The sequence below is a fragment of the Oreochromis aureus genome, linkage group 10 (assembly GCF_013358895.1).
Source record: "Oreochromis aureus strain Israel breed Guangdong linkage group 10, ZZ_aureus, whole genome shotgun sequence".
NCBI classification, from domain to species: Eukaryota; Metazoa; Chordata; class Actinopteri; order Cichliformes; family Cichlidae; genus Oreochromis; species Oreochromis aureus.
This window is the reverse complement of record NC_052951.1, coordinates 10,623,405-10,642,027: the sequence shown is the minus strand read 5'-3', so window position 1 is coordinate 10,642,027 and position 18,623 is coordinate 10,623,405. Positions and strand designations below refer to the sequence as shown.

Genomic DNA, 18,623 nt, shown 5'->3' with positions numbered 1-18,623 from the left:
ATGTTTGTTCGCTGTAGGATGTCTTCAGGCTGTAACTGAATTTTCCCCTAATGAATCACAAACAAAAAGGACCCGCATGCACAGCACAGACAATCACACAAAGGGTTAAACAACAATAGTCGTCATATGAGCCTCTAAAGGAGCATCAGGTGAGTCCAGTGTGTTGAAAGCGTGCACCTTTTAGGCTCGGATGTCACCAAGAAGGGCCTTATAACTCCGAGACAAAATTAACGGTCCTTTTAATCCTCATTTCCATTTGCTATATCCCATACAGTAAGCACATGAATGACAGAGGGCAACACACAGAGTCCAGTCACTGAGCATATAGAGACCACTTCCTAACGAAAACACAAAGTCCACAAAGTTCCCGGAGCTGTCTTCGTAGAGGAAGTCTTTGATCTCTCAATGCGTAGGGACATGCAGTGAAATTGCTGGAGAGAGAACACAGTGTGTACGACTCTGCTTGCAGACAGCTGCTTATTCACAGTTAGGTTTGAAAAGTGCACACAAGGTACGGATCGTGTAAATAGCTCGATGAGTATTATCTCTACTGTACATCTTTATAATACCATAACACGTAGTGTTACAGAGCTCAATGTAAGACAGCAGTACTTATCAAATGTAAAAATAAATGACATGACATATCAATATTCACAAAAACTATCGGAATTAATTTCACAATATCTACAAATTCACAACTTAGTAGCACTATTCTGAGCAATTATTCTGCGCAATTAGAATTGTTGCCATTTAGTTGAATCATTTGTTTAGTTTGCCTATTTTATTTTTTTGCATAAATGCTGTTGAGGTTATGTCGTATAAAACATAGAATATTTAATGCTGTACTGAATAGCATAAATATATTAATATAGTAATATAGTCTTAATATACTCTATCTCATATGGATGACATGTTTCTGCTGAAGTTAACTCTGGCCCTGTGAGAAAAGGAGTTACCACGCGACTAACACGATCGTAGCCGAGCCTAAATGGCAACAGTACAGTGGAGTCCTGCTCATCGAAATCATCCCAGGAATGTTCAAATCAAACAATCAATCAAAAGGAAATAAAACAATTACCACAGGTGTACATGCATACTCTTCAAAACACAGTTTTTTCTTACAATTTCTAGTTTTAAAAACTGCTCAGATTCTTATTTCTGCACCATGACATGTGTTGGCTGCTATGGCCTTTCCAAGCAGACTGGACAACAATATTACGCTGTAGTTTAGCGGCAGAGTGAAGTGGTTGTGGTCTTATAGCTCTGGAAGTGTTTTACCCTTGTTTGCTAATCACAAACACACAACATATTTGGATTTAAAAAAAATTGATAATTGATGAAGTGTAGAGAAGTACGTTATTCTGTAAATATTTAACTTGTTCAGTATAGTCAGTACAGCTTGGCAGTCACACTTATTTTATGTTGTAAATGGGGTTAGACATAAGTTTATGAATGCTGTAGCACACATGAAATTACAACGCAAATTGATCTTTGGTTATCACATTATACCAGATCCTGACACGACAAGGGCCTTTGGGCATATCAGGGATATTTATAAGTAAAGCGACTGTGTCCCTCAGAAATGACTGTTTCTGCTTAGAAGTACGTACCTACAGTACATTTATCCCACTACCCAGAAGAGTCATACACAAACATTAATGCTGTGTGTCATCAGCTCCACATTTAGCAGCAGCCAGCAGGGTTTATAAACCCTCAGTGGATGTGTATAATGGATCATTTTGTTTGCGACTAAATCCTAAAAAAAAGGAAGAAAAAGAAGAGGAAACAGGGTGTTTTAATAGAAAATTGTATAAATCAATGAAATGTATCGGATTAAAAAAAGCTATACTGCGCCGGGATGACGTGTGGTGTTCAGAAATATTCAGAGGTAATACGTATCATTAAGACACAGCGACATGCTTCACCCTGTTTGTTATTATACATTTAATTTGTCCGATGAAATGAAATGAATTTCTATTCCTCGATTTCAGTGCAGAGGTTACTATCGCGCTTTATTTTGCCATTATAGCCGCTGTGTTTCCAATGCCTGTGTAAGGTTTACAAAGAGATGCACACGCTGTTGCAATTTAGCTGCAAGTGGAAGTGGGACATAGGGTCTCACTTTGTGTATGTCCACATATATATGGCTTGAAATTACTGCTTGGGATTTACTGTGATGGCTAAAAGAGTCAGAGCTCTACAAATAGCCACTGATCACATTTTATAATAATAAAAAAGTAAATATCTTATTTGTTCTTCATTTGATATTGATCATTTTTTATAAATATAAGGTCTTGTATTAAATTGTAACCATAATATATAATATATATATTTAATAAGAATAGCTTGTTTTCATCATGTTATGCTAAATCCGCAACTTGTTTGATGTATTTAACTTAATTCTTTCAATCACGGAACAAAATTTTCTTCTCAATTGGTGTTGATTAATTAAGATGACTGCAGAGCCAGTTCAGTGTGTGTGTGACCAAATAAGGGTAAAAACACTCCCAAAACTCTGTACCAGCTGTAGAGCAAAAACATTGCATAATATGCACAAATAATTGGAATTTAAGTGTGTTTATACAGATGCTGGGTTATGAGAGGTTATGAGTAACTGGGATGAAGTACAACACACTGATACCAAGCCCTATTTCCTTAGTGACAAACACCAATATTTGAGGCCGAAGACGAAAAAACGTGTACAGACTTCATCATGCATTAAGCTATGACTGAACACTTCTACGTGGTTTGTATTAACAAACCTTTACAGGTGCCACAACACGGTTCACTCACTGTCCTAAGCTTACCACTGAAAATGGTAAGCTTAATGTATGAAAGAGTATCGAGTACAGTGGTTGTCAGAGCAGGTATTTAACATGATGAAAAACAGTTTGCTTAGCATAAAAAGCAACAGAAATGGCTTTAGACCTGCATAAACGCTGAGCACACATAACACAGAGTGTCACAGAAATACAGACACCACTAAACAAATCAGAGACAAATTCAATGTACGAGCGATCATCGCTCCATCGTTAGTGGCTCTTTGGCACGATCAGAACAATTTGTTGTTTTATTATTATGAATTTTGCAATGCAACTGTCGCCAGCGATGGCAGTGTCTCCGAAATGTGTTCAGAAATGCTGCATGACTGTGACTCGACTTTTACTACAAAACACAATATATGGAGACAATCAAATCAAACGACTTTACACGACAAAGTATAAAAGGGCAAAAAATACAGCACGAATCAAAACACTTGTGCATGAGTGTGGCTACGGTGACCGATGGAAACAAAAGAAGGGTAAAAAACAAAAACAAAATAAAAGGTTTCAAGGTGCCTGCTCACAGTTTACTTAAAGGGCGAGTGTCTGCTATGATTTAATGTGTGAAACGTGTCACGTTATTTGCATTTGAATGGTGAAAAAAAATAGAATAATGTGTGAATTTGAATTCGACTTCAGTCTGAGGTAATGGCGGTAGTTTGTAATGACTGCTCAGCTCACAGAGATGCCAAAACATGTCAAAACATAAATGGGACACGGACTATGATATATCCTTTAATATCTTTGCTTCAGCTTTTCACTAGTGCTGAAAGGTCTGTTAGCCTTCCGCACTCATGGGAAACATTTACACTTTATACCCATCTCCACCGGTTGGGTGCGTGATGCACAGCCCACACTGCACTACACTGCAGAGCATGGATGCCATTGTGTAAATGTTTGTATGTAATGTAAACACACAGACCGTCATCTATATGTGTGCAAATGCAAGTGTAAGCATGTCAAAGCCTTTTTTGCTTTGTGATGTGTGTATTTACCAAGGCACGTAGCTTCTCTGTCGTAGGACATAGCCAGTTAAACCTAAAAGAGCCACTGAACTAGAAAATGTACAGGCAGCCCAATGAGACGCGAAAGCAGTTCCAGATATTACTGTATTGGGACTGTTGAACTTCAGCGCAAGCTGAAGGTCAGACACTGACGATTATTAACGATGTTCCTATGGACCTACACAGTCTGCCCCCAGCTAACAGAATAACAGTAAAGCGACCAGCAAATGGCTCTCTTGGTGTCTTCTGATGCATGTGTTTGTGTGCGTGTCTGCATGCATACCATCAACTCAATGCACGTGACAGAGCCTTATTACTGGTAATGAGCTACAACGAGAACGCTGAACGCATGCTTGCCCTGACTTATCATAAGAAAAGCGCAAACATGTCCAAACTTGGTGAAAATGCAATTTGACTACTCTACAAAACAGCAAGCCATCAAAGGTACAGCAAAGATCACCGGGTTACTCACAACAGAGAACAGGGCCAGAGCTAAGTGTGGAGGGGACAAAACTAAAAAGAAATGCTGCACAAACACAGACTGACGTGACAATGTGCTTCCTCCACGGTCCACTACTCTATGTGAATCTACTGTATGGTCAAATTTGCCTTCCATCTATACGGACGTGCAAAATATCAGATGCCTAAGAAAAAACAGACACACAAAACATGCGCGCACACACATACACACGCACAAAAAAGATGTAATGGACTTGGCACACCGAAACCAAACCCAATCAATCATAGCATTTGGTCAGACTCAGTTTAGGTTGTTTGCCTTCATGATAGCGGGCTTTCTGTTGACATATGTGGCCCAGTAACCTAAGTTGAAGATGAAGAACAAAACTGGGAAAATGATGCGTGATATCTTGTCCACTTTGCTGACGCGGTTGTAGGATTTCTTGGCCTCCATGTAGGGGTCAGGCATATAGGGATGCTTCGCCGACGCTCCCGCGCTCTTGGAAATGGTCGTTAAACCTTGATCTTTAGCTACGTTGATGGCGTAGGTGGTTCCGACAATGTTGAAGGTGTTGTTCGCCTTTTTGGACAAAGTCGCAGATTCTCTTCTCTGAAAAGGAAGAAGGAAGTAAAGCAAAGGTCGTTAGGAAGGGGGGGGCACCAGACTCGACCATACTTCCATTTGAACTCATAAAGAGGAAATAGAAGCAACACCACGAGACACGACACACACAAGAACAAAACAAAAGCCTAACCATATCTTTAATCCTGGCCATGTTAGCCTGAAACGGTTCCTGAAAAGAAAAGTAGAAAAGAAAAAAAGTTTACCAATTATATTAAAATTACCCAACTTACATACTGTATTCATCAGTATCTAGCTGGAACTACTTTTGAACATACTGTCAAATCAAATCTGCATCATACAAATCTGGATTGCAGAACGTAAAGGATCAAGATCGAAAAAAAGAAAATCATGATGTAATTAAGAGTATGGGAATAGGAACAGTTCTGATTTGCATCATTGCAGAACCAGGCTGGACTGGCGTCTGATACTGCTAGCAGTAGCAGTAGCAGCACAGAGCAGGATTAGAAAGAAAAGCAAAATAACAGCGCCTGAAAACATGTCTGACAAACTGTATCAATGAGAGCAGCCAGACCTCTGCAGGCAAACAGATTGCGATACAACAAACACGACAAAGGCTCTGTGTGATAAAGCTGGCTGGAGAGACTGCCGTCTTAGTTCTACTAGAGGGAAATCATTAGACTGTCTTTCATATTGAAGTCGCACAGGGAGCCAGAATTTTATTTGCTAAATTGGTACTGGCTCAAATAGCTAAACTTGCATCACTAGAGGATCCTGTCAGCCTAGCGGAGAACAGTACAGCGCACACAGTAGATGTGGGAGAGCAAGTAGGACACTAAGATTGATTACCAGGCAGAGTTTTAGTTTCCTGTGTGGCATCCAGTGTGCGAGTCTGTACTGTGGTAATTTCCTTCACACCATTCATCCCCACTGTGGCCACTTTAAGAAACTAATTCAGTGCGTGTCTTGTAACAGATTTTCACTTTCACAGCTCCCCCTTTTCACTTTTGCTTTGAGCCCAGCTTTAATTTTTGCTCCACTTTTTTTTTTCATTTAATTTTCCTTCCCTTTTGCTTCTCTCCATCTTTTTAATTAGCATAACTAATGTCCCCTCTACCCCAAAGTGCTTCACGGTGAATCTCTTTCAGCGCACAGCTCATCACCAAATATTTTGTTTGGTCTTTATGCTCAATGTTCACATATACTCACGAATGGAGGCACAGCAATGGTTTTACACGTGACAAGACATGTGCCGTGGCTTTGTTCAGTGTCTCGAGTGTGTGTAAATCTCACAGGGAATCCTTTTTAATGTCTGCCAGTAGGTTTTGCTTGTTTTTTTTTGACTTTGTACTGGAGGCAGCAGGATTGAAGAGGAATATATATTTACTGTGATAAGTGTGTTTCCTCGAGTGAGCAGGGCAACAGGATGAGTATGATCCTTCAACCTTGAGGAGAGCTAACAAACTTGCAGGCAGTTGATTGCTTTAAACATAGGAATGGTGAACCAGTGCTTGAAGCGCCTGCTATCTTTAGTCAGTTTGAACAGAAAAAGAAAGGAAGACAGAAGAGTCACACTCGTGCTCCCAGACAACCAGGTACCTTTCAATGATATTGATTCTAACACAGAACGAGCTGCTCTACTGGAGGCTTCTGTCACCAGGAAAGGCAAATTACTACAATATCACGCATCAGGGATGCATCAATTGTAGTAACAATATAGCTCAATATGGCTACCCGTCACGCATCTTTTAAAGAGCAGAAATTCAATCATAAAATTTGTGAAACTGGGTCGACTGCAAAATGGATGGAACACAACAGATAGCCATCAGTCACTGCCAGTGGTGAGTGTCATGTCTGACAGCAGAATTACTTGGCTGATGAATATGTGGCAAACACCAGTCCTGAGAAATGAAGCCAAACCACAACTTGATTTCCTGTAATGGCCACTTGAGTCTGGCTCCAAACGTAAGTCCACACAGACACAGTGTTTTCACAGCCTGCTACAAAAATCAGTTTTGGCCTCGATAGCTAACAGACACTAAATTTTAGCCTCGATAGCTAATGCCCGCTATACCTTCTGCCTATGTACCTGTCAGGTGCTATCATTTTAGCTTTGATTGCTAGCAGACCTCAATAGCTAACAGATGCTACCATAGTGGCCACTATAGTATATTCATGGAAATTGTATAAGAGGCCTACGGTATGTATGTTTGGAGAGGGAGCTTCAAATTAATAAGGATGTAGCTGCTTTGAATGACAGGTGGGTGCTAACACAGGATTCTGTAGTCGCTAACCGCTTGTTTGCCTTCACCTCAGTTAACTTGAATGGCTAACTTGAGAAACTTCTTAAATGTTCCTGCGGTGCTGCATTTAAGAGCATTTTTAATAAACAGAAATACTATGTTTAGAGTTCTCCACCACTCTGGAGAAGAAGGCCTGAATGAAAGTGGTTGTTAGCCTGTATTTAGAAAACATAAATTGCAATTTTAGAGGTCAGTTTATGTCTGTTTATAGTGAAACTTTCAGTGAGTACTAAAAGTGTTTGGCCATCTCAATTTAACTTGCTATACATTATGAAGGCTGTGTACCAAACTTCTAAAACCAATTTTCATACCGATCAGCAAATGTTCTGCACTCTTACTCTCTAAGCTCTAATAATACCATCCCAAACTGTTCAGTCTTTTAGACTATGGATGCTATCTGCACAGTAATGTAGCAAATTTGTAATACAAAGTAATTTTCTGTTCTTTTTTGCTGTTCCATTGTCTTTGTAGGTAATAATTTATATGGTCTAATTATTGGGGGAACAGTATGTAACACTGGGCTGTATGCATGTTTTTATGAAACCTTATGTAACAGAGCACATAATTCACTAACAGCCAAAGATTCCTGTGTACTATTCAAAGTCATTTCGCTAGCTGCAGGCAAAAATACTCCCTGAATACAATGCATCTATTGACCTTGTCTTTGTAACTTCTGAAAATTGTTGCATCAGAATTTCTTTATGAGTGTGATTAAGTGTCCTGGGGGTAATTGTGCCTTGCTGTGTCCTGCTGTTTGGAGCTCAGTGTGTGCATGTGTGCGTGTAACTGAACCTTGTGACAGTCTGTCCCCCTCTAAGACTGGAGCTGAGGTGTTGGCGTAATAAATAGCCCCAAGTATGTGAGCATGTGGGTATGTGAGTGTGCAGACTGTCTATAGGGAGCCACGATGTCCCTGTTTGTGTTCCTGTGGACACGTTTTGACGTGAGCATTTAAGTGTGTATTTAGGTAGAGGTACTTGCACTATCAAAATTTGGAGGAATTTGCTAGTTGCATGGGTGGCCTCTCTTAATAATTATGTCATTTAGTTATGATATTATATATCATATCTTTCTGATTTCACTTAAGGAAGTGTTAATGTACACTATATGGAAAAAAGGATTCTAGCATTTGAATTCAGGTATTTTCTGTCCTTTTGCCACAGATCTATGAAATCAAACACCTAGCCATGCGGTCTGCCATTACAAACATTTGTTAAAGAATGGGTCATTCTAAAGAGTTCACTGATTTCAAGTGTGGCACTGTAATAGGGTGCCATGATGGCAACAAGTCAGTTTGTAAAAGTTGCAAGCTATTCCACAAACAGCTGTGAGAATCTTGAGAACTGGATGAACTCGGGCAACGTAAATTTACAGAGTGGGGCTGCCATGTGCTGAGGTGCATAGGGTGTGAAAGCCACCAACAGTCTGCTAACTCTGGCATTAACATCAGCACAAAAATGGTGCACCAGGAGCTTCATGACATGGGTTTCTGTACGAGAGCAGTTCCTGTAGGGTGTAGTGTGTAGGTGGCCCATTACATTTGTTCATATAGCATGGAAAAAGCCAACAACAAGGGGTCAGCAATTTAGTGGTATTTCATGCTTGCTATGTCAAAAAACTTGTTTGTTTGGTATAGTTTGTGACTTATTTGTGATTAATGGCTCACAGCATTTTATCTGGCAACGTTTTTTTTGTTCAGTTTCCTGTCCGTGTTAGGTTTTAACACTTTAACACAGAAGCTTTTATTGCTCTTTGAGTAACATAATGAATTTTTCTTCTTCACATGGTGAAATATACACACCGACAGACAGAGCAGAGAAGAAGAGAAAAGCTAGCGTGACAGTATATGCCAGCACATGATGCAGACACTCTCAAGTGCAACTAGATAAGTTAAATCCCATTATTGTCATGTGCCTGATGTTTCCTTACATACAAAAGAATGCTTCCAAGTATCCTCCTCGCAGTGAGGAACACAGCTTAACACCCAAGTATCTCTATCATTATTGGGACTGAAAAAGTACAAAAGTGCACCCTTGGCCTCCAGAAATGTCAACTCACCTTTCTTCTTTCCACCTGAGTGCATCAAAACTTCCAGAATACATTTTACTGACACGAAACTGCTTGTGCTAATAAGAGATAATGAATTATTCTGGTAAAATGTTGATGAAGTTATTATGTACTGCAGGTGCGTAGACACACACGCGCACACACACACACACGAAACCGCGACCACCCCTTGGCTGCAGCAGAGCAACCCACAGCCAGTGCTTCTGCCTCTGCTGATAAAACAGCACATGATATCCAACATAGCAGTGTCCAATCATGTGTCACAGGGTGCCGAGAATACGCAGGCTTTTCCAACCAAACTCCCCACCGGCTAATTTCTGTAATAACCTCACCTTCAGCCAGAGAGGGGATAGCTAATTAGGCAGATTGCCTGTCACAGAAAACGTTCGAATAAAAGAAAGGAAAATGGCATCGATGCTCCATAACCAGTAAAGTAAATTAGTGCGCACACACTCGGCTGTGGATCATATCTGAGACCTAAAAAAAGAAAGCAGCCTAAGGGTGATGAAGTCATCATTTGGATCCGGTAGGAGTGGTGGCTGAAACCCTAGCTCTGATGGCTGCGGGGCTGGATTTTAAAAAACAGACTTACTAGCTAAAACTTCTCTCCTGAAGAAGAGGTTTTGCTTATGTAGCTCGTGCTCATTAACAGCCATTTTTCTAAATTTGCTAAAAAAAAAAAGGAAATATATGCATTGCCTGATTGCTTTGGATTCCAGTAGCTCGTTCTAGCAGGCAGTGTGTTGGGAGTGCCACGTCTCCCTCTGTGACCCCATTCTATTTTATCTATCATGACAACTGCATGCTCAGCACAGCCCCTGAGAACCCAGTCCAGGCTGTTGGCGTTAAGACGAGCCATCAAAGAGGAGGGGCGGGAAAAAAAAGAAAAAGAAAAGAGAAAAAAACCCCTCCTCTCTGCAGCAGTGTAACGCTGCAAATTATCCCCACCAACTGAAAAGTTCTGTGGCAGCAATATGCATTTCTGCCAATCACTCCGAGGACCAAATGTCAAACTATAAAAAAAGCGGGAAAAGGCTGTACTGATTGTGTCAAACAGTTTGTACAATGGTAGCAGAAAATAGATTCGTGGCACTGTCTGTCACAGAAGAAATAACTTTCCCTTTATGTTGTGTCTGTGGCTGTGTTTTTATGCGCTCACAGCAATACAGTAATAGCACTGCCACTGTTTACCACTGGCACAGCTTCATAATGTTTCTTATTTGATTCTTATATGTTTTTCCAAACACCCCAGAAGGCTGTCCTTTTAATATAGCTTTGCTTATAAGCCACAGTTAATATTCTTTTTCTCAGTTTGAAATAGACTGTGTTATACATGTATCAGGTAAACTCATTTTAGCTGCACAATTACTAACTTATATTAGTCTCTTTATGCTGGTGTGCTTTGTTTTTATTGTTCTAATGCTCAGTTCTATGTAGGAGGTCTATCCTTATTGAACTTAAGCTACTTCTTCATGCAGCCCCCCCTTTTTTTTTTAGATGAACTCACTCTGATCATAGACTGTATATAAAAGATGGGTGTAGCCACCATGATGCTGTTTTTTTGTTTTTGACAAAAACGGGAAAAGTCTGACTGACCACCCCAAAGCATACCCAGCTTTTTGCTCCTTTTTGTTTTGAGTCTAATGAGGACAGAAGGTTGCAAAAAGAACATCATACTGCATTCAGTAAGACTTGAAACTAGCTCTCATGGCTGTGGAGTGCAGAAAAGTGTTTAGTGAAGTCAAAGGTTAAGTGAACAGTAGGGTCATTTCCCCAAAGACGACTTCTTCTTGCATCCAGAGAAGTCGCCTCCTGCTGGCCACAAGAAAGAATCCAAACCTGAGCCACTTCAGCACTTTGGTTTCAATTTTCAGACCTGGAAGCTACGTCAGTGTTTTATATACAGTCTATAGTTCTAACTGGCTGACATGTGAAATGCTCCTCCATGAATCTCTCCATGGTTCCAATGTCAGTGACTCACCATGTATGTTAAGAGAAATAAAGGTGATGTTTGGTCCATGCTAAAGTCTTTTGCTTTTGACTTTCTAGGAGCCTTTTTACATATGTTTATCTAAGGCTTTTGCAAAAGAGCTATATAACATGAGCATCTTACATAGTAACAGTAAATGACCACAGCCTGAATTTAAAATGGTATTTAGTGCCTGGTGAGACTGATGTTGAAAGAAAACTATTGATACTATTTTGATATTTAATGTAAGTTTTTAATCTGACTTACTTTCTTTCATGAGGTGAGCCAGCTCACCCTGGGCAGGATTAACTTTTAAAGGGAACAGCAGAGTATTTTGTGTGGGAGTAGGTAATAGATAATAGGTATGGATTTGTAAATAATTGGATATAATTATTATATTATTATATAATATTATACTACTGTATATATTTTTAACTAACTAAGCAGATCTTGACAATACTTTCTTTAAACATACAACATATAACTTCAAAGAAAGCCAGATGTAAAACTGAGGTCAGAGGTCAAATGTGACATGACATTTAGATGCAAACTATAGTGTAATATTTAGAACTCCCATATACTGGCAGCATTTCCTAAATCTTCCAATACAAACAAAGGCTGTGGAATTTCCAGCACATAAAGGACATTTTATGAAGGTCTGGCCTTATTGGCCTTATCATTATTATTATTATTTCAATTATTATCAATCAGTTATTATCACTTTGACCTTCAAATCATTCTATTGAGTTAAAGAAGAGGTCAGAGGTCAAATGTGACATGATACTTTAAATCTTTCTATATGATGACAGTACACACAGCACTTGCCATACGTTTTAAGTTATAAGGCTTTTTGTCACTCTTCGACCAATAAATCATGAGGGTGACCATGAAGACTGTGGTGGATCTAAGACACTTTTTAATGGCTCGTACTCTACACTACAAAAAGGTTTTATCAGAATTCATTGAAAACTTTTCGAGCTGTCGTGATTACAGACAGAATGACGTCTTTCCAGTAAGGTAATCATACAGATCATATTGCATTTAAAGGCTGAAGCTGTCATGAGAAACGTGGCTTGATTTAGGTGTTTCTTTAAATTTTTGAACCACAACTTCTTTGGATACATATCTGGTTGTTCCCTCAATATAAACCATTAAATAGGCTCAGGCACGGACATATTTTTATTTTTATTTTTGTTTGTTTGGCTATTGATAATGTATAAGATGTGATTTACCTTCATCATCACGTGATTCATTTTTAACCATGTACTATATAGATGTAAATGCACCATCTTTTCTGAGGAGAATGAGGCTGCACTGATTTGAGGATGAGAGTTGAACATATGCTGCCATCATAAATCAGGGCCAGCATCTCTGGGAGTTTACCTCTGTTTTGCTCTCACTGTTCCGCCCCACTGTCTCTCTTCCATTTGGCTGGTAATGAATAAATAAAAGGTCTCTTTACAGTCTTTACAAAGTACTCCAGGTTACATTAAGGATAGTTTCTATGTGTTTCCAAACTGCAATTTCCCCTCATCACTCCTCCAGAATCAGGTGACATTTTTAGTAACTTCTTTTTTTTTGGATTTAATAAGCAAAGAAAAGTTGCGTGAGACTTTTTCCTGAACTAGCTGCCTTGCATTCTGTTTTTGTCCTTACATATTGGTGATAGTTAATGTTGGTGTGCTGCGATGAATCGAAAGAGCAGGTGTGACACATCCATAATTTTTTTTTTGGTTACATGAAACTGTTGCAAATGAGAATCACTCACCCTTATTTCCATGCCCTCTTTTTTCCCATCCCATGCCCAGCTGCGCTTGGTGAAGTAGTTGACTGTGGCAAACTCAATCAAGGCAGAGAAGACAAAGGCATAGCACACAGCCATGAACCAGTCCATGGCGGTGGCATAGGCCACTTTAGGAAGGGAGTTTCTAGCACTGATGCTCAAGGTAGTCATGGTTAGGACAGTGGTGACACCTGAGGAGAGAATAAAAGATCATCAAATATTTCATTATTTCTGAAATTAAACATTTGCGGCAAGCAAATGCCATGTAGTTCCTGTGCATTCAAAAGAAGGAAATTTGCTACCAATGTCTTCAGTTGCTGGGAAAATCTCTTCAAAACAGTCCAATTGGATAAATAACGATGTGGTAGTGAACTGTCCCTTTAAAGGAAAGTTACTTAGAACTCAGTCATGGTTTGTTTGGGTTTTGCTATCGTGGCACTAAACTCTCACTTTATACTGACCAACATCTCTTTAGAGATTTAAGAGAAAATGAAGCTGCACTGCAACATAACAATAGTCTGGACTATGGCTAGAAAAAGAAATGTTAATGTGTACTGTCTTTTTAAACCTAATATAGATTCACTTTCCTGGGTTTGGTATTAGGTGTAAGTTATAAACTAAAAATGATGGTGTAGTTCCCTGCATTGCAGAGCTTTACATAATCTACTGTATGAAATCAAAAAGTCTAGCCTCACACAGATGACATAACTCAGTGGTGCATAAACATTCAAAGTACACTGGGTCAGTCTTGCGAGTTCAAACAATGAGAATGTAGAATCTCAGTGTAATGACCCACTACGGAGGATTTTTCAGGATGTGTTCTTCTGTTTAAACCAGTCTGATGAATGTATTTTCTTACTAGGCTTATCTACAGTAGAACGAATGACGATGTTGAAAGTTTCCCTTAGCTTATACACAAACAGACAGACATGCTATGGACCTGCATACATTAAGTACAACCCGTCTAACCTGCAGGGTTGTGTGCAAAGGTTACCTGAAATGAAATCGCTAAATGACACCACTTTTGAAAAATGAGCAGCAGATCTACATCTGCTCAAATTAATTAAGGCGAAAATTACGTCTTAAAAACTTTCTAAATTTCGCAGATCATTTCACAACATGGCCTTTACAGTCACGGCGAGTGGAAATGAAAGGCGGCTCGGACAATGTTCGCCCATCGAAGCGCATCGCTTTATCTGTTCCAACCTTTCTCATCTGATAAAAGACGGATACAAAGGAGGCTTAAAAAGGCTGCAACAAAAGAGTGATAGATGGCTATTCATGGGCTGATTGATTTGCAGGTAACGCATTTCTAATCTTGACTTTGTTCCACCATTTACATAAAATTAGAATATTCATCTGTACAGAAAGCAGTCCTTATTAGAACAGCAATTAACTGGTGTCAGATGGGATGAGGACATCCGGTGCTTGCGGTAACAGTGAATAATGCTCTTATATAAAATGCAGGTATAAATCAAAAAGTATCTTAACTAGAAAATATAACTTAGAAGGTGACCGAGGATGCAAAAACAAAGATAAATTAGATTACGCAGGTAATGACAGTCACATGCTCTCATAAATGAAGGTACTGCAAGCATGATGGCGAGAAAACTAAAACCATCACAGCTTGAAAATGTGTCCACTGAGAAAACAGCACTGATTACAATTACTCTCATAATGTGAAGGAAATTGTCCCCTAAAAATTCAACCTCTTATGGGGCTGAAATGATTCTCAGACGACTGTATAAGAAAAATATAATAGTGGGTGTATTTGTGCAGAAGTGAAGGAGATGTGGTTATTCAGACTGCACAAAGGGAGCTGGAACAGTTTTTATCTTCTCAGCAGCGCTTTGCCTTGCATGCATCTTTAATATCTTTTGCGCAACGTATGCTTCTGCATGTACTTGTCTAAATGCAAAAACGCTAACCGTGTTTAGAATTACATAAGACTACTCATATTGATTATGCAGCGCAATAACAAGAACTGTAGGAGAAGGAAAATTACATTCCTTCTTTGAGTATCTTTGAGTTGATCTCATCTGACACAATGTTCTTAGCATGAATTGAGTTGGATGGACAAATTGAATCTATTATTATTCATGGCTTCAAGGGAGAAAACACAGTCAATTGTCGCGATGGCAACTGGGAAAATGTCTCTATATTAAAGAGCTATTGTTATGAATAATAAAGGCAAAATATGACATGTAAATGCTTTAAATCTTGTTTTATGTTCTCTGTATTAACAGTGAACAGTTTTCTAAGAATAAGTAGTAAGGATGTTAGTGTCTGCAGCAGAATAAAGTCAGTACTGATAAAATAAATTACTCTCAATGCTCGTGTGCACCTGAATGTACTAAACTAACTAAAGCTAAAAAAAGAGAACTGTTCATGCTGAAACTTTTTCAAACCGTTTACTTGTTTGCTGAGTCATTTGACTGCGCCTTTCTGTTACCTCATCATTTAATAGCCCCCCGATTAACTAGCTTCTTCAATGAATCATTGAATGCATTTATTTGAGCTGGATTTAAAACACGAGATAGCACTCACCGAATACTGTGCGCGCCGGAACCGATTCTCTGTTTAGCCAGAAGGAGACCTGAGACAGTATGACAGTCATGATGCACGGAAGGTAGGTTTGAATCACAAAATAGCCAATTTTCCTTTTCAAATGGAAATATGTTGTCATCACTACATATTCGCCTGAGGGGAAAAGAGACAAACAGAAAAAGATGGAGAAACACAGACAGGGTCATGATTATTAATATACTTGTTCCTCGCTCACAGCAACACAAGGCAAAATATTTGAAAACTGATGCATTAATGTTTGAACATTAACATGCATGTGAGCAGTATTGAGACAGAAAATGCTTAGATGCTTAAAATATTCCAAAGATGCTGACGCACACTTCCAAACTTTAAGCTACAGACTGTATATAAAAGATGGACATAGCCACTGTGTCATCACCCATTGGCTAGTTTGGCCTTAATGCCTCAAGCTGAGAATGCTAGATCCTAATGAGCTGAAGGACTGCATTCTCAAAGGTTTCTATACAATATGATTTGATTTTGGAACAACAGGAGTCGCCACCTGCTGGCTGATAGTAAGAATGCAAGTTTAAGTAACTCGCATTGGCTCAGATGAGAAGCTATGTCCTTCTTTTACTTACAGCAAGAGTTTTTAACTGTAAAAGACAAAAAAGCATAATAATAACTAAATAATAAAGACTGTAAACAAACCGACTGGCAGATGACATCACATTGATGTCATTAATAAGACACATTTACAAAGTGTCACATTCTTTTAAGAGCACATTTACATGTTCCTTGGGATGTTTTTTGCTGTTCATATAAATATGTCAATTATACTAGCAAATGGATAAACTCACATCTTCCAACTGCCAGCTCTCAGTGCCATGTTTGCAATCTGTGTTACGAAGATAGGAGGAAAAACAGATTTCTATCCCTGAGGTGTTTTTTTGTTTTGTTTTTTTCTGAGGAGAATCGGACCAGAGCTGAACGGGCTCAAATCCTCCCATCCCCCTAGATCACTGTAGTCCATTAGGTTTAAAGTCTAAGGAAATGAGCTTTTCCAACAGCCATAAGCTGAAGCGGTTTATGAAAGAAATCACACTGACTCTGTCTTGAATCTTTGGTACTTGTCAGACTTCTGTTGGTCTTATTCCATCGCTGCAATTCTCCTGACTTACATTCAACCCACCAAACAGCACAAACAATAAAGATACTCTCAAGGAACGCATCCTCTGTAGATTTAAACAGGTGCAGTTATTTAAAGGAGACACACACATACACACACACACTTTTATTTCTTGGAAAACAGGAGTGCCATCTAACAAAGTGGTTTCTTGGTGCTTTAGTCTCCAAAGACAACTGAAGTCTGACAGATATCAGTGACTCTGTGGCTCACCTCTTGAAAGTTTCACAAGCAAACAGCTTGGATGCAAAGGTTAAATCTCTCAAAACTGAGAGCAGCGTGGCTCGCTGGTAAGCTGTTTTACTCTTTTAGTGATTTCCAAATGCCTCACTGAAGCAACTTTTTATTTTTAGCTTTGCCATTACAAGCTCTTTGGTACTTTATCTAGTCCTATTACACCATTAACTAAAGCTGCTGATTGATGTTAGCGGTACATAAATATAATAAAAATGCAGCACATTCTTGAAGGTGTTTGAACTCAAATGATCTATTACCAGTGAGATGCTGCTGCTGTAAATATTTTCAGCATATGTGAGTACCCTGCCCTCACTGTGCTATTTCATCCCTTTATATTAAATTGCTAACATAAGTTTTAAGCCCTCCAATGGGGAAATAACAAAAAAATTGATTTTTGTGTGACAGATAAAAAGGATTCTGCAACAGTTTTGAAGATAAGATTTTAAGATCAAATGAATATGTAATCAAAAGAAAGGACTAGACGATGGTTATTATAGTTGACTCTTGGCTGTACCCCAAAGCAAAGTGAAAAAACCCCCCCCAAAAACTTTCACCTCTGGCAAACGTCTTCATATTATCTTGGTAAATGTGCTCAATAGTTTCAGTCATCATTTTCTCGATGGAGCCAAACAATGCAAGATGAATTTAAAATGACAAACTGTTGAGAAACTGCAGACTGTTTATTATTTTGGAAGAAAAATTACATAAGAGCCACTATATGTCAGTGGAAAAGATTTTATGCAGAAAACTAAAGAAGTTTATCTTTCAAAAGTGAGAATTTGATCACTTTTGAGTACTCAAAATCAACTTTTTGCCTGTTCCAGACAAACTCTGATTTACTTTACAGTGTATCGTATGCTGCTGTCTGTACCCAGAATAGCATACCTGTGCTGGAACTGATGGTTTCTTTGCCAATAACATGTCCCAGTAGGTCATATTGGTTCAGCCTGGAGCCGTCCTCTGCCACAGCGACAGACCTCTCGTCGCCCTGGGTCCACAGGTAGATCACCTCATTATTTGTGTAAGCATCTGAGCAAAAAGAAGACAGCCCCCAAAAAACAGACAGCATAGGTGAGAGCTCAAAATATGGGTGCAATGTTTTCTATTTTTCTCCTACCTCTGCACATTGTGGGGTTATCAGCATTTGCTTTGGCAAAAAGTTAACTGCTGACTTCAGGATCTAAAAGAGATTTTTCCTAAATTCCAATAAGTCATTCATGATAATACGCAGTGTCCATCCAATATTGATCGGGCTGATAGACCTGCGGCCGATACTGATATAAATTTTCATGAAAAATTCCTTTCACCACCCTGAGATTTAATCCTCACGCGTTAGGGGATCACTGATTTTTCCTCCAGTGCCACTTTTTTAACTAAATGTATCCAAAATGAATGCTGTACCTATCAGCATCATTTTATGTTGAGTCATATAAGCATTGCTGCTAACACATCAAACTACATCTAATGCTGTCTGAAACAGTAAATAGCCTATGCTTGTGTATGGATGGTTACATGCCCCGCACTATGAGCATACTGAAAGTAATTTTAGCACATTAACTGTCGCTGCGGCGATGCCTAAAGGGTGCAGCCCAAAGAGGGAGAAGATCTTTATTAATAAAATTGTCTCTTGACTGCTTTTGTTATATTACCAAACATCATACTGCAGTGTAGTTTTAGTCTTTGT

At 39.0% G+C, this 18,623-nt stretch overlaps 1 protein-coding gene across 1 annotated transcript in view; it reads right to left on the bottom strand.

The window, feature by feature from the left end:
* Positions 1-222: 222 nt before the first annotated feature.
* Positions 223-18,623, bottom strand: part of gabra3 (gamma-aminobutyric acid type A receptor subunit alpha3) — a 42,889-nt gene continuing 24,488 nt past the window's right edge. Inside the window, exons 5-9 of the mRNA XM_039618748.1 lie at positions 17,825-17,968; positions 15,538-15,690; positions 12,976-13,181; positions 5,041-5,079; positions 223-4,895 (exon numbers count right to left, since the gene is read on the bottom strand). Coding sequence (XP_039474682.1) covers positions 4,587-4,895; positions 5,041-5,079; positions 12,976-13,181; positions 15,538-15,690; positions 17,825-17,968 — 851 coding nt within the window. The 3' untranslated portion in view covers positions 223-4,586. The remainder of the gene's footprint in view (positions 4,896-5,040; positions 5,080-12,975; positions 13,182-15,537; positions 15,691-17,824; positions 17,969-18,623) is intronic.